Source organism: Trichoplusia ni, chromosome 21 (assembly GCF_003590095.1).
Source record: "Trichoplusia ni isolate ovarian cell line Hi5 chromosome 21, tn1, whole genome shotgun sequence".
NCBI lineage: Eukaryota > Metazoa > Arthropoda > Insecta > Lepidoptera > Noctuidae > Trichoplusia > Trichoplusia ni.
The window spans coordinates 7,376,336-7,392,948 of NC_039498.1; the positions used below are offsets into that span (position 1 = coordinate 7,376,336).

The 16,613-nt window shown below is 36.5% G+C and overlaps 1 protein-coding gene across 1 annotated transcript; it reads right to left on the reverse strand.

The window, feature by feature from the left end:
• Positions 1–202: 202 nt before the first annotated feature.
• LOC113504322 (UBX domain-containing protein 4) lies at positions 203–15,885 on the reverse strand. The gene is made up of 11 exons (XM_026886577.1): positions 15,644–15,885; positions 13,041–13,178; positions 12,283–12,408; positions 7,023–7,175; positions 6,082–6,293; positions 5,081–5,188; positions 4,643–4,738; positions 4,331–4,472; positions 3,650–3,777; positions 720–888; positions 203–501 (listed from the first exon to the last, which is right to left on the reverse strand). The coding sequence occupies exons 1-11, from the start codon at positions 15,723–15,725 to the stop codon at positions 203–205; spliced, it is 1,653 nt and encodes a 550-aa protein (XP_026742378.1). The 5' UTR covers positions 15,726–15,885.
• Between the last annotated feature and the right edge of the window lie 728 nt (positions 15,886–16,613).

Here is a 16,613-nt window from a genome sequence, read left to right on the forward strand (position 1 = left end):
CGGATTAAAAGTCTATTGCAAAATAAACTCCAGTATCTAAGAAGCCAAACTTGAGTAAGACTTGATAACCAGCCACAAACAATATTGCTATAATCATGGTGAATGAAAATAAATCTGAATCTAGTGATTAGTTCAAGTAGTGATCACCGTACCGACTGGTGATTAGTTTTAAATTCACAAATGCCTTTTTGGTTGTGTTTATTTACATCTGTTGCGTGGAGTTTCCGTTCCAAGTGTTGTTGTCGTCGTCGGGGGCGCGGTCGCTGGGCAGGCGGTGGATGTTGCCGCGGCGGCGGAGGGCGGGAGAGGGGGGCGCGGCCGGGGGCGCGGGGGCGCGCGCGGGGCCCGGGGGCGCGGGAGCGGGGCCCGGGGGCGCGGGGGGCGCGGGGCCCGCCGCGCCCGTGCTGCGCCCCGCCGGCGGGAACAGCCGCGAGCGGACCCACGCGTACAGCTGCTGCGACGGCTCCAGGATCATGGTCGCGAACATTTGGGTGAAGAATGCTGTAGGACAAATAATATGATGTTTTTTTAAAGGTTTTGAGAATATTTGCTAGAGATTTAGAAACGACGATTTAAAAAAATAGTTGGACACTAACTAGAAGTCTAAAATCAATGAACGGGCGATGCACATTTTTAAGTGCGCTTATGGATTCGGTTCCTAGTGAACTTTTGTGAAGTTAAAATTGTTTGTGTGTGTGTGTGTCCGTGTGGGTACTGACTGATGATGCTGGCGATGGGTCCGGAGCGGGGCACGAGCGGCGCGGCGCGGCGCGGCAGCACCAGCAGCGCGGCGGACGGCGCCAGCTGCAGCCCGCGCAGGCTGCGGCTGGGCTCCGACAGCTCGCGCCGGGGGAACGCCGTCCACAGGGAGAACGACGACGTCGATAACTAGGGGGAATGAATTATCATATAATTTAATAATTAACTAGTAAATTATGCTGGAAAAAGTAACAAAAAACATAAGAAAATTCAAAAAATACAATTGAAAATATTCAAAAATGGGACAGGATTTGAACTTGCGACTCCAGGCTAAATTTTGAAGAGCTTTTGTACTTTATGTATCGATGAAGACAGAAGACAGTAGATTTTAGCACATTATTTAAGTGAAGTAACTGCATCAGATAAACAAATCAGTAACTTATTTTCCAGTTATTGCTAATTTAATCTAAAAGTCAGATCTTCCAAACCAACGTTTGAACATTTTAATGTTGATATACAGGGATGATATGACGGATGGGCGTTAAATTACATTACATGTACTATACATGCTTAGTATTAATTCGACACGGGTAAAAAATGAAAAGGAACGAAAATGTTTTTTTTTTTGTTTTCAAACAAACTAAATAGCTTACAAATCAAGTGAAACGTAACCACCCTTTGTAACCGATAAAACAGAACAAAGCGGCAACGTGGCACGCGCCCCGAGCGCGGCGTGTGGTATCTCGTAGGTATAAAGGCGGCCTGTATGAAGGATTGCAGCGCATTGCCATACACCGACACAAAAACGAGGATGACGTAGCACGGAGGTTCAGGTTTAGTCAGAAAAAGTCTAACACTACCCATTTCCTCCCAGGAGGGAGTGGGTGTTGATGAAGATTCCCCCGCCTAAGAAAAAAAAGAGGTATAAAGGCGACTTAGCCCTCCGCTGGCGTTGGCTTTTATGATAGGTAAGGCTTTCAAATAGGCACACAAAAACCACCAGAACAAAAACAATAAACTTTTAAATTCACATTAACGCACAATTTATACCGACAGAGAATACTGTTACTTATTTTTGTTATCAAACCACTTCGTCGGTAATCACTTTAATTTGTCTAAACCACAGCCAAAGTGTTCTATCACAATGACAACAGTTAATCACAAAAAAAGCACGAACATTTAATAATAATAATCCCAAGTTACGTGTACTGTCACAAAAAATACTGTCTTTGTCTGCTAGCTCATTTAGCGTCCTATCACAGCAACAAAATAAAATCACAATTAAATTATTGTCTGCGCGCGAATTTGGAAAATACGGCGAGGAGCTCGTAGCTAAGCTATATCCGCATAAGTGAATCGATCACAGGTTAAGCTATGCTTGACGCGGTTGGTCCCTAGATGGGTGACCATCTTTGTCATGACGAGTTCCTCCATGTTTCGGAAGGCACTTATTGTGGGTCCGGGCTGTTATTCCTACATCTTTGACAATCGTTACAGCTAGTCAGAAGCTTGAAAAGTCTGACAACCAGTCTAACCAAGGGTTGTCGTGTTGCCCAGGTAACTGTGTTGAGGAGGTCAGATAGGCAGTCGCTCCTTGTAAAACACTGGTACTTAGCGGAGACCGTTTAGACTGGTAGCCGACCCCAACATAGTTGAGAAAAGGCTATGCCGATGATGATGCGCGAAATCGGCAAATCAAAAGCGGCACAGGAGCTTCCGCGTTACGTAACATACGTTCCTGAAGGATAGCGTAGGCGCACCGAGGCCCCACTTACCGATCGCAGGGATCTATAGTCCAACGAGACGAGATAAAGAAGGTAAACAAATTTTCAGGGGTTCATAGCATTTCTATTTGAATAAACTATTATAAAGTTCGAATTCTGACAAAAATGAAAGAATGAACTTGTTCACAACATGGCGGCCGAAATGTTGACAACTGCCGCACTGACTGCTTTCTTCTACCACGAAACACACAACGACAGCTGTCATCGATCAACTCACGCTATTTATATGCGCATACGAGTAATAAGGACAGGGATAATAATCCCTCGCTATCGCAACGTAACTCAGTATCCGGTTGTTTACGTTTTTTATGTCGTCTCGTTGGCTATAGGATGCAATAACAACACACTGACCTATTTCTTTTACGCGCGGAATGTTTTGCTATGATTGTCACTGTCATCATTAAATTGCAAGTGTGTATGTGTATATCTTCCTTGTTTGCTTTGCCGTCTTTTTAGCGGAAAATATTTGGTTGTCCTTGCTTGACTTGCGTCAGAGCGGCAACAAAGCATTGTAGGCTATACTCAGATTTATCGTTGTAAGGTAAATGACCTATGCGTGTAGACATAATCAGGTGTTAGGAAAGATACATGGTGTTCAAACGCGGCAAAAACTTAAAAAATCATTTGCGACTAAACTACTGCTCCAATTTTATTGATTTTTGGTACAGAGCTTGAAAATAGTACCTTGTATAGACAGCTGAAAGAAACGCCCATCTGTCGTATCAACCCAGTATAAAACTAACATTCATAAATTTTCTTCTTTCTATTATTTTTAACTATTTATTTATTTATTATTTACTACTATTATTTTTAAAATTTAATATATAAAATTTCCGTGTTACGTACGGTAACTTTCTCGGTTCTTAGAAACGGCTTTACCGATTTTTACCAAATTTTATATGCGTAATCGGTAGTCTGAGAATCGGCTACTATTTATTTTTCATACCCTTAAGTGATAAGGGTTGTCCACCCTTAATATTTGAACGAAATTTTTTGTTTTTATTTTTTTATAATGGGGCTTTAAAAATAATTTATTAGGCAAAAACAACGTTTGCTGGGTCAGCTAGTTATATTATAAATATACAAATAGAACACACAGTTCTGTGCACCTAGGAGTCATAAAGTCGAATCAGTCAAATTAGCATATTATTTGAGCAGTCCCCTACCTGCAGGTTATCAGCCACGTATCGCTGCACGTCGGCCAGGGTCCCGTCGGCGGAGAAGTGCGCGGTGTGCGAGCTGCCGTCCGGGAGCTTGAACTGGATGCGGGCCCCGCAGCCGCCGTCACCTGACGCTGGGGGCGGCGAACCAATAACTGTACCATACTCTATATAGGTATGCTATGAATAAAGCAGTAGAGGGGGCCCGGGGTGGTTTTAGTCGGTTGAAGTCCGACATATCCCCACGCCGTGCCCCCGACGTGGGTTGAAGTCATTAGCGTTTCACCCCGGAAAAAAGGGCTACTGATGCTGTGGACAATAGGTAACTTAACTAGTGTTGCACGAGGCTTGTGTCACGTGACGCCGAGGGAGAGGCGTGTTAAATGTCTAGTTTCACATCACAAACCAAACGCCAAGCAACTGACCTGAGCAAGTGAAAAACTAAAAATCGAATTAGATAATATCAAGCTAACTAAGCTGCTCAAAGTAGCCGAAGGCAGATTAAAGTCTAATAGAGAGAAGCGACTAGGAACAACAAAAAAGGTTGTCGAGTTAGATCCCTACTCCCTTCTCCTTCCATCTTAGGACGACATTTCCCGTATCCCTCCTTCCTACTTCTCCCGTAACCCTCCCTCCTACTGCTTCCGTGTCCCTCCCTCCTACTCCTCCCGTCTCCCGAGTACTCACTGGCGGGGGCCTGCAGCGAGTGTTGCGGCTGGCTGGGAGGGGGCAGGTCTCTCGCGCGCCTCTCCAGGCGGTCCTGAGCGATCTGCTCCAGGATCCTCTGCCGGGCGAGGTTGTTCTCCATCTTCTCGCGTTTGCGTTCCTCCTGCAGGCAAGAAAATACTTTGAGCTCGCTAATATTTACTACTATTAGGATGTTTCAAAAAGGTTGAGAAATTACGCTCTTGTGTCAGGGGGATTTTTGTCTGTCTGTCTGTGATATCATAGCTCTCGAACGGATTGCTCATCAGTGCATGAACCTTAGTAAGATCTCACCTGTATTTGTTTAAGCTCCTGGTCTGCCTGCCACCGCTTCAGCTCGGCCACTCCCTTGCCGGCCGCGCGGCGATCTAGTTCTTTCTCCTTGTCTTGCTAATGAAAAGAAAGAGAAAGAAGATCATAGGATATATTTAAAAGAATTCTGCAGTTCATTTGAAGAACTGAATTGTTTGGTAAACTTTTTATATGGCGAAACACGTGATGTGATAAACGTATTTTAAATAGTGTTGTTCTACTTGTACTTTGGGGTTATAAAAATTAATAGTTGAGCAATGCAAATATCTTCATGACATTAGAAAATTCACTTTAAAACTATGACGCGAAAGTTCATAATCGTTTGACGAAAAAATACTTCTCCATAACAAAACATTAATTATGTACTTTATTCAGCAGTCTTAAGGTATATTTTCAAATGACCCTAACAGATATACATACCTCCTTTTCTTTATCTGCCTTCTCCCTCCTTCTTGCTTCTATGAGTTCCTTAGCTCGTTCCATCTTCTCTTCTATGCTAGCAGTACTCTCAGAAGTTGGGATACCCACCTATAAGGTTACATGCCTCATAACATATAAAAGGAGACAAATTGAAAAGCTTACCCTATTTTGCAGTCGATTAAAACAATTATTAGAAATAAAAACATCATAATATAAAAAGTGAGTGCAACTTAAATAGAGAAATAAACTATTATTATTTAAATGGTAAAAGTAACGGACTCTTTGATCAAGTGGTCGTGAATGCAACTACCAAGCAAGGTTTCAGGTCTGAAACCCGAGTCATGAAATGTTTCAACGAGTTACAATTGCTAGTGCAAGCCATCCCTGCTATAGAACTCAAATAGGGTATTTGACTAAATCTATACTAATATATAAAGCTGAAGAGTTTTTTTGTTTATTTGAAGGCGCTAATCTCAGGAACTACTGGTCCAAATTGAAAAAAAATTGTGTTGAATAGACCATTCATCGAGGAAGGTTTTAGGCTATAAACCATCACGCTGCGACTAATAGGAGCGAAGATACAATTAAAAATGTGAAAAAAACAGGGCAGTTATAAATCATAAGATATATCTTCTTTCTACCCACGGGGACGAAGTCGCGGGCGACAGCTAGTCTAACAATATGAATCTGTTTGGTCCATCAGTCAGATTTACAAAATATATTGAATAGGTATTTTTCTTTTTATCGACTAAACAGTTTATTTCGTCAAATACCCTATTACTATAATTTCGGAACCTTATCTTACTATGGATACTATAAACCTTAAAAGCTTGGAAAAGCAAAGTTTAAAATTAAAAAATCTTTATAAACGATGCATTTAAAATAAGTGACACTTATTTGACACACAATCTTATTATTCGTTTATAACCTGATCACTTTGAAAAAAACTACTAAAAAAACCTTCATAAATACAATGCATATACTAATTAAGCTATATTTACCAGTAGTTCCTGTTCGGGCGTGGCGTTGGGCGCAGGCGTGGGCGTGGGCGTGGGCGTCTGCAGGCTGGGCGTGGGCGCCTGGCTGGGCCCGGGCTGGTCGGGGGCGGGGCGGGGCCGGCGGAAGCACACATCCCCCACACACACCACGTCCGACTCGGGGGACTGCTTGGGGTCCAGCTTGGCTACTTTGGCTGGAGGTGATGAGTCTAGAGCTGGTGGTGATTGAGGTTTACCATCATATATAAATCTTCAGTATACAATTGACTAAATCTAATAATAAAAAAGTTTTTTATAGTTAAACTTTACTGGTAAGTGACGTCACACGAGTTTTAATCACGGTATCCTCTTCATTTTTCCTCACTTTGACTTACATTTTTTTGTCAATTACATTATTAAATTCAGTATTGCAGGATTTTTTTTTTCAATTCTACCAGTTTATTTTCAACCCAGCTCGGGACAGCGGCCTATTTAAAGTCGGGAAAGGTTTGAACATAGATCACGCAAAGTGTGAAGAAAATAATTTTCCTCTTCGTCGTCGTTTTCTCTAACAGAGATACAAATATTCCAACAATTGAATTAGAATGCAAGATTATTTATAATTTTGTAGACAGTAAAAATTCGTCTTTAAATAACTGATGTGAATTGATAAAAACTTCGATGGATAGATATATACCACTGTTTGGCTCTAGATATTGTAGTTAAGGATCAACTTAGCGCGAAGAAAAATGGTTAGGTATTCAATCTTGAATTCATTAAGTCCAGTCATGAATCAAATCGAGCCTTAGCATAATCTGTAATTCTGTTTATTTTTTTCAAACACACAGTTAAATTCAGGACAAGCATTCGTTTACACAAAACGCTTGTCCAAGGTTGTTTTGAGGTGCCCTCAACCACTCGCCTATCCATACAGTTAGTACCCATTACTCCAGTTCTCCTCATACCTGGTCCAGCAACAGTCTTGGCAGGTTCCTCAGCCGGCTGCGCGGCGGCCGCGGCCTCCGCCTGGAGGAAGTTGACGGTGCGCTCGCGGAGGTTCTGCGCTGATGTGGAGGGCTGGACGCCGCCAGGTGTGGGGGACGGTTGCTTGTCTTTGACTGTAATACAAACAAAGTAATTTATGTCCCTTTGTTAACACGTTAGCTCACTACGGTTTGGTTATTTCAGTTTCCAATATTTGGAAATCCAGGTTTCTTCACAATGTTTTCCTTCACCGTTTGTCAGTGGTGTCTTATAATATTATTAAATAATAATAATAATAAATCTTTATTGCATTAATTGTGGTTACATTAAAAGGTCTTAATATAAGTTTACAGCTCTGCACAATTTACCTACATAGGCATGCAATAGGGTACTTAGCTTACATAAAATGTTAGCTTATGAATTATAGATATAAAACAACATTAAAATAATAGGCAGTACCAAAAAAAGATGTTCTTACATTAATATTTCAGCATCCCAGTTTTCATAAGTTAGCTTCAAAGTATTCTTTTAAATCATAGAAACAATGTTCAATTAGAAATCTTTTAAGTACATTCTTAAAACTCTTTAGCTTAAGTGATCTTATTTTACAGGGCAAGTGGTTGTAAATTTTTATACTAGTAAAATACATGTTTCTTTTATACATTTCATTATTAGGTTGTGGTATTATTAATTTATCTCTGTTCCGCAATCGCCTATTATATTCTTGAGAGTTTTTGTCAGGAAAGTAATTACTGTTACATTTAATGAATGTAGCTGCTTGGAGAATGTATATTCCTGTCAATGTTAAATATCCATATTTTTTAAACGTCGGTCTGCAAGAGGTTTCATTATCAAGGTTATGAATTATTCTTATACACCTTTTTTGAAGTAAAAAAGTAGTTTTAGAATCCACGGAGTTACCCCAATATATTACTCCATAATTTAAAATTGAATAAATTTTAGCGTAGTATGCTGATTGTGCTGTTTTAATATTAGTTGTATTTTTTATTATCTGTAGTGTATAGCAATATGTTCTAATTTTTTTATTTAAATTTTCTATATGCAATTTCCAATTTAGGTGTTTATCTATATTTAGACCCAGAAACTTTGATGCATCTACTTCTTCTAATTTATTATTGTTATAACTTATATTTAGATTTTTCTGTGCAGCTTTATATGATTGAAACTGTATATACTTTGTTTTATTTATATTAATTTTAAGATTTAAAGTTTTTAACCAATCAATTATTTTAGCTAGAGAATTATTTATTTTTAGTTCGTATTCTATTTTATTCATACTTTTACTAGTAAAAAATATTGATGCATCATCAGCAAATAAGACAGATTGATCCTCTATTATTTGCGGAAACTCATTAATATAAACCAAGAACAGTAAGGGTCCCAGGATACTTCCCTGTGGAACTCCGACTTTTATATGTGTGTAAGGTGACCGAGTGCGAGACAAAGTTTTGGTTTTAGCATCTGGAAATGTTATTTCTGTTGCTTGTTTGCGCTTGGTTAAGTAGCTTTCCATTAATTTTAGAGGAATACCTCTAACTCCAATATGTGCCAACTGTTTTAGAAGTATGGCATGATTAACACAATCGAAGGCTTTTGACATATCTAAAAGTATAGCTATAGCAGGCATTTTTGTATTAATTGCATCTAGAATTTCTTTAAGAATTTTAAAAACTGCTAAAGTTGTCGATCTTTCTCTACGAAAGCCACACTGAGCATCGTTTAATATATTATTTTTTTCTAGGTAGTTTACTAACCGTGTATAAATTACTTTTTCAAACAATTTAGAAAAGATTGGTAATAGTGCGACAGGTCTATAATTCTGTATTTGATTTTTATTTCCATTTTTAAAAAGCGGTTTAATAATAGCTTGTTTAAGTTTTTCAGGGAAAATACCTACTTCTATCATAATATTTGCAATATGAGCTAAAGGTTTGAGTATTGGTAATGCACAACTTTTAATTACTTCTACGGTTATATCGTCATATCCAGTACTTTTTTTGTTTTTTAGTAATAATATGTACCTTAATAGTTCCATTTCGTCTACTGGTTCCATAAATAACGATTTTGTATGACTATGCCCCAACGGTTTATATTCTTGTTCGTTAAATTTTTTATCATAATTTTGACTTACATACTTCATATTAAAAATATTCGCTATTTGTTGTGGTTTCGTTACTTGTTTGTTTTCCTCTTCTATATAATTAATAAATTTCTCAGCACGTTCGTTATCTGTTATTTTCTTAATGTAATTCCAGATTCCTTTAGTTTTATTTTCAAATTTCTGTATCATATTTATATTAGCTTGCCTTTGTCTATAACTTATTATTTTTTTCAGTAGCTTTTTATATTCTTTATATTTACTTACAAGTATTTTATTATCTGATTGTTTCTGTGTTTTTATAAATAACTTTCGTTTTCTTTTGCACGAAATAACTATGCCTTTTGTCATCCAAAATATGTTAGCTTTATTTTTTACTTTTGTTTTGTTAACAGGGAAACATAAATCATAAAATAACTTAAATTCTTGAATAAATGCGTTATATGCAGTATTCGGATCTTCTGATGTGTATACATCACAGAAACTTAAACGCGATATACAGGACCTAAATTTAATTATATTCTCTGGATGGTAATCTCTTCTAAAAATAAATTTTACTTTTTCTTCTGATTTAACGTTTTTATTAGTATGTATTAATTGGGCAGTGTGATCAGATAGCCCAGTTTGAATAACTTCGGATCTAGTTTGTTTTATGTTGCTAATTATATTATCTATGCATGTTTTTGACGTTGGAGTTATGCGAGTTGGTTCATTAATTTCAAACTTAAGGTTATAGATATCTAAGAGATCTTTAAATTTTTTAGTATTAGTTGAGTCCTGCAATAAATCAATGTTGAAGTCACCTGCTATTATAATATTTTTACATAGTTTCTTGTCTGTTTTTGTTAGTTTATACAACATGATGTCTAATTTCTCGAAAAATATATTTATTTGACTACTTGGCGTTCTATAAATACAGATAATAATACATTTTACCGATTTTACATATATTCCACAACATTCAAAATGTAGTTCAACAGCGTGTTCATCAAGCCAGTTAATTTTTTGGAATTCAATGTTTTTTTGTATGAAGATTGCTGAACCACCTCTTTTTTTATTTTTTCTGGAATAATTTGCTGCATTTAAATAATTAGGTAACTTTATAAGTGACTCACAGCCATTTGTTATGAATGTTTCAGTAAAACACAATATTTGGGGTTTTTTATCTAGTTCCTCTAACAATAGATGAAGTTCGTACAATTTTGACAATAAGCTATGAATATTTTGATGAAAGACTATAAGATTATTTTCGAAAAAATGAAATGTCATTATTTTCAATACTATTAGTTTCATTCCCTACTTCAGTATACACAAGGTTCCCAGTTTGGGTTGAAGCGTTTAAATACATGTTATTGTTATTTGTTACTTTTTTTGGTTGTAGATTTTTAACATAAAGTTCATAATTGTTTTTATAGCCTACACGTAAAATTTCTCTTACTATTGTTCGTGTAATACTCATGAAGCGCTGTTTTCGTATAGGTATACCCGTATAGTGTCCCATTATAATATCTAAGTATATCGAGTGTTGGAATTGTTTACATATGCAGCTAATTTCATTGTTAAATGTGTATTCATTCATGTATCTATTATATGGTACCTCACTTATTATTACATTTGTGTGGTTAGTTTTACTTAACATATAGTATAACATTGATATGGCTTCTTTAGGGTTTTTATCATTACATCCAGCTAACACAATAATAAAATCATTTTTAGAGAAACCTGATGATAGTTTCTGTGTCGGTTCTAGGACATCCTGTAGTTTTGCTCCTGGTTTGAAGAAAGTAAAGACTTCATACTGTGATCCTAGGAGGTTTGATAAAGCCTGTTGCAGCCCTCTTCCTTGATCATCCGCAAGGATCAAGACTTTATATTTTGGCTTAATTACATCCTCACATTTTTTCGGTGTATCTCGTTCTGTAAAAATTCGCTGCGTATTTAATATTTCTTCATTGACTACAGTAATATTATTATCTTTGTTCATTTTCTTTAATTCTTTCATTTTTTCTTCATGTGTATTTGTTTCTCTGCTGGTACCTGGCTTAATTAATGGTTCTTGAAAAATCAATGCGGTGTTATTTTCTTTGTTTGTATCTATATTTCCTTTTTGTTTAATCAATTTATCTGTTTTGTTTTTCTGCGTAGATGGCGAAGAAGCACTAATTTTCTTTGTTCTTTCATTTTTAAATATTTCTATAGTGTTTCTACACTGCTCTAATTCTTTCTGTAGTCTCTCATTTTCAATGCATAAATTGTCGATTTTTGCATGTGCACCTTCAAGTTGCAATGTCATTTGATCCAACTTGAATTGTAACTCTTTTTTTTCCATTAAATCTACATCAATATTTGGTAAACTTCTCTGTGTATCTTCCAATAATACATTACTAGGGTCGGAGTACTCATCTTCCGATAAAATAGAGACATCAATATTTGATTGCGACCTTAACTTACTTCTTTGTGTTACAAACGACATTTTAGTCGATTTTGTATGTTATCCGTTTAGACTGAAATAGTAATTTCCGAACGTATTCCTTGCTTGTTTATAGATCTGTGGCAACTGTCAAATGTCAAATGTCAGTTTCAATTTTATTTGACAATTGGATGTAAACAAATGTTTTTTTTTTTTTATCTTTTGTGTTGTTTCTCCTTGTTTTCATATGAAAGTACAATTACAATTTTGTAATTTTGTAATTAATGAAATCACAAAAAGTGCATTCAGAGAGTTATTCGTCGTTACTCGTTACAAGAGATAGTACATAATTTGAAACTGAGATAAATTGTGGTGCTTAGGTCCACTTTTAACTGTTTATTATTTATTTTCAATTTTACTTTAAAGAACAAATAACTTTAAAAAACTTTCAAAAACTTTCAGTTTCATTACACCCAAATAACCCAAACACACCGCAAAAAATTGTCCTAGGTGGGAATCGAACCCACGACTTTCGTTAAAGCAGTCACTAACCACTAGCCCAAAAGACTAGTCAAAATATCTTAAAAACACCTTAAACTTCTTTCATTTTTGACGTTTCTTTTAAACCACTCCTGCAGTAAGGAATTCAATCCTTATGTCGCGGTAGTTTCACAAATATACAAAGTACGTGCATAAGTTGTGGAACACTCACAGTGCTCCTCCAATATCCTGTCGATCCTGGTGGCGAGGTTGTCGGGCTGCACGCCCGCGCAGACCACCTCCAGGGGGGTGCCGTTACGGCCGATGAAGAACAGCGAGGGGACCGGCACGAACTGGTCTGTACGGGGTTCAGGAAGTTGTTGTGTTATGATGGGGTTGTGGGTGAATGTTGGGACAAGTGAGCCTAGATATGTTGCATCTATTGAGAAGTTTAAAACATATTTGTTATGGAGAAAAAAGACTTCTTGAGCATTTACAATAGTATAAAATACACAATTAATGAAATCCGTCGGAAAAAAGGTAAAATCTGTCATTTTGGAAACTCTGCCGAAAATTCTATCAGCGTGGCTAGCTACTGGAGTTATAATATAAAACTCCCAACGTCTTTGATACAGATTAGACAATTATAGAAACGAACTAGATTCTTTGTGACCTTTCATCACCAGGCCCCCCTGTCTTTCTATTCTTTCATCATCAGGCTAACCCTCATAAACTGTGACAGAAAGACAGTCGAATTAAGCACTAAAACTAAAGATCGAGACTGTAACAGTCATGTATTTGTGTGAGGGTAATAAATAAACTTGAAAGTGTGTACAGAACACTCAGTCGCGAATCCGACTTGCAAATGACTGCATTTTTAACGAAGCAACCTTGTACTCAGCTTAAACCTGCCCGAGGTCGCAAGTACACCGATTTCTGACCGTAGTCACATCAACATACATTTCTAAAACTTCGATTCTTAAAGGATACAGATCTGTGCGAAGTGCGTGTAGTTGGTGGAGCCGCTCTTGAGCTTAACGGCGAGGAAGTTCCCCTGGTCGGAGAGGCGGGTCACCACCGCGGAGTCATCGATGGTAGCCGCCATCTCCGCCGACAACTCGTTGTCACCTGCAAATAAATATATATAGTCGCCTAGGTTACTTAAATAGACCAGAAGGGTTGGAAAATACCAGGTAAAGTTGGTATGGTCATGGCGTTGATGGGTGACCGAACTTCGTTACAAATTCATTTCTCTTTAGCGTATTTGTACGGAATCGAAAATGTCGCGAGTTCGACTCGCACTTTCAACTATCGAGCTAATATGGTTCATGAGATACAGCCTGGTAGCAGATAGTCTTAGCCCTATGATAACACCTAGAGACACTAGTGTAAGGATTTAAAAGTTCCAAAAAAGCTGCCTATTTTAGTTTTATAGAGGTATCGTTTACAACCTTTGGGTAAGGAATCCACAAAATAGGAAACAAAAATATCCCCACAACTAATTACAGGAATGCAAACATAAATACTTTAGTGTGGTGTTACTCATTACTGGTGTTATTTTAGAAGCGTGGGCGGCGGCGATAAATAGCTTTTAGGTACAGGTAGCGAGTACCTAGGTATTATCCACGGTAATAATTATGAATGAGTGGGCAATTTGCCTCTTCAAACTTTGACATATTAGAAAAAAACGTATTTTTTCGTCTAATAAAGTATATATTTTATATTGATTAATGGCAGTATGCTGGAAAGTCAATCGTTTTATTGTGAGGTTCATGCAATTTATAGTCATGTGCATACTAGTTTTGGTAGCAAACCGAGTAAATATAAGTTTAAAGCAATATGATTGGGTATTAATAATTCATCTGTTATAACTACATCGGGATCAGTTTCGGAAGGCACATAAAAATGTTGGTTGCGCCCTAGCGTCCAAGGCTATGAGAATGCGGGAACAGAGAGTGCGACAGTGTATGTGTTCATGCTTGTGCACTATAATATGTCCTGACAACAGCCCCCATGGCTGACAACTGCTATACCATCATGCTGTTTATGTTAGGTAAGATAATAATAGCAATAGCTTTACTAGTTAATTATTTGAAGACATCTTATTCCTACTTTTTAATAAGAGTGAAAGCATAAAATTCACTCTTAATAGCAATAATAGTCTTTCAAAAGATTCTTGTCAAAAAAGGTGATATACTTTTATTATTCAAATAATCATTAAGAAGTACTCAATGTTATTAATTTCAGTTAAATTAAACTGAAGCACAATGGGCCGACTTGGAGCCTACGTGCGGAAAAAGGAGCCCATCACCAGTAACCAGTAACCAGTACTGGTTACTGGTTACTGGTGATGGGCTCCTTTAAGTAACAAGGTAACCAGTAACTGCAAGTAATAAAAATTAGAATTATCTCATAAACAAGTTTAACCGATAGAACATTTTTTGTCACGGCCGTTGCCAATTGCCAATACATTGATGTTACGAGATGGCCGCGTGCCAATTCAAACATTGGCAAGTAGTTCCACTGACTCACTGACAGGTGGAAACATTGTTTATTTGTGAATTTAATAACTTTATTACTGGGCACATGTAGTAGTTAGCGGGTAAGGTCAAGGTGATTGCAAAGCTATTAAAAATGTAAATCTAAATTAATTATTACTTGTCGAAGTTATTTGACATTTTTGTTTGCTTATTTGTGTGGTCATGTAAAAAAAGATGTGTAAAAGTGATGACATATATTATCCTATTTGTACTAACTGTTTTAAGGTTTAAAAATTAAGCCAGTGTATTTTTTTAATAGTGTTTGTGAACATTTGTAGGCTGTATCACGTAAGTGTTTCGGCTACAAATATTTATGTTTAAAATCATAACAAATTTTGGTGGTAGAAGTTTTTTTTTGTATTGCAAGACCTGCATTACTCATTAATGGAAGAATTGATGATAATGTTCCATTATAAATAATTATTTAAATTACAAAAAAAATGTCATATTCAAGGTATAGTTTTTGATGTTCACGCAGACAAGTCTAATAGGTTTAAAACAAAAATAGTTGCACCATTCCTAAACCGCATTAAAGACACGGCTTCGGCAGTATAGAAATACTTTAGGAAATTTGTTTAGGTCTTCAAGTCTTGTAAATGATAGCTGTAGTAGAAAGAAAATAATGTATTGAAAAACGTAATAGTAACTAATTAACCACCTGATGCAACACTGTAAGGTTAGACTATTTAATTGTACATTGTGATACAAATAAATTGAAACTCCAAATTCTTCGCATTTCAATGCAGAAACAGCAACATAGCTATAACAGCCATTGTAAATTATGACTCATAACATGACATAAGATGGCTATAAAACGATGTTTACGAGCATTTAAACACCTTATTGATTAGTTCACCGGGTCTAAACGTTAAATGCAAACAATTACCTTGATTGCGACATTGTTAAAATATTGACGTCAAATTATTTGTTAACCTAGCACGCTGACATTTTGACCTACATTTACATCAATTTTTATAGAAGTACTTTATTGAACGTACTAATAAGGGTCTGAAAATCTTATCTAATTAAATATTTAGCAATAAAAAGTATTACCTTCGACAAAAACAACGAATATTGCATTTCTTTGCTTCGATAAATTAACCGCTTCGGAAATACTGCCCCCGTACCAATGCATGCTGGTTGGACCGCAGCGGCAGTTTTCTAGTTCAGTTATAAACTATGGGGGATTATTTTATCTATTTAGAGACGAATTCACAGTGTTTGGTTTTCTACAAAAATATTACAGCGACATGACACAACAAATTTTGACAGCTGACGTGTTTATTTTTGTTCTTTTCTGCTAGTCGCCGACTGAGTGCGTTTGGAAAGTATAATTATTGAAATGGTCTGTCTCCCAAGATTTCAATTTCTTATTGTAATATCGATTCAAAATTATCTTGAATTTACCAATGGATAAAAAAAAGAAACAAATGCGTTAATCATTAAATAACCTCATCTTAAAACCTTACTGTGCTTAGGAATGATTTGTTTACTAAAAATAGTTGGGTACAGTAACAAATGTTCTGAACAGTCTTCAAATTAACGTATTACTGTGCTAAAATAAGAACTGACTCTAAAAGAGCATCTCTGATAAGAATCATGTTGATTTGAATATGTCGGGTAATACTTGAAATAAATGAATGATTTATTGTATTGTCTATGAACCGTTCCATGTGACCTTGGAAATTACTACTTGGTAACAGATGGCGCTGTGTATTCATTTTTCAGAAAAACTAGCGTTGATCTATTGAATAACAGATGTCGCACTCGACGTTCAAACCATATTTTCTATAGCCATACTTTTGTTAGTATTTTTTACCTATGTCATTGATAAACTCTATGTCATTTAAGTTATTTAGCTTAATGATTAATAAAATATTCTGATGTGGATCGAGTCTCTTCGGCAATCTATCTTTTTGTTTTCCGGTTTTCTCAGACTGTGAAGGGATGAATGATAGTTAGTTGATTGTTCGAGAATTCTATTTTATTTAACATATTTGGTATTCATATTGAACTTATTCCT

What these genes read in the sequence shown, in the direction of transcription:
- LOC113504322 (XM_026886577.1), bottom strand. Translation starts at nt 15,725, where the DNA reads ATGCATTGGTACGGGGGCAGTATTTCCGAAGCGGTTAATTTATCGAAG. An exon ending in CAGGATATTGGAGGAGCACT is followed by an intron (nt 7,176 to 12,282) that starts GTGAGTGTTCCA and finishes TTTGTATTACAG; the next exon opens with TCAAAGACAAGCAACCGTCC. An exon ending in AGGCAGATAAAGAAAAGGAG is followed by an intron (nt 4,739 to 5,080) that starts GTATGTATATCT and finishes TCTTTTCATTAG; the next exon opens with CAAGACAAGGAGAAAGAACT.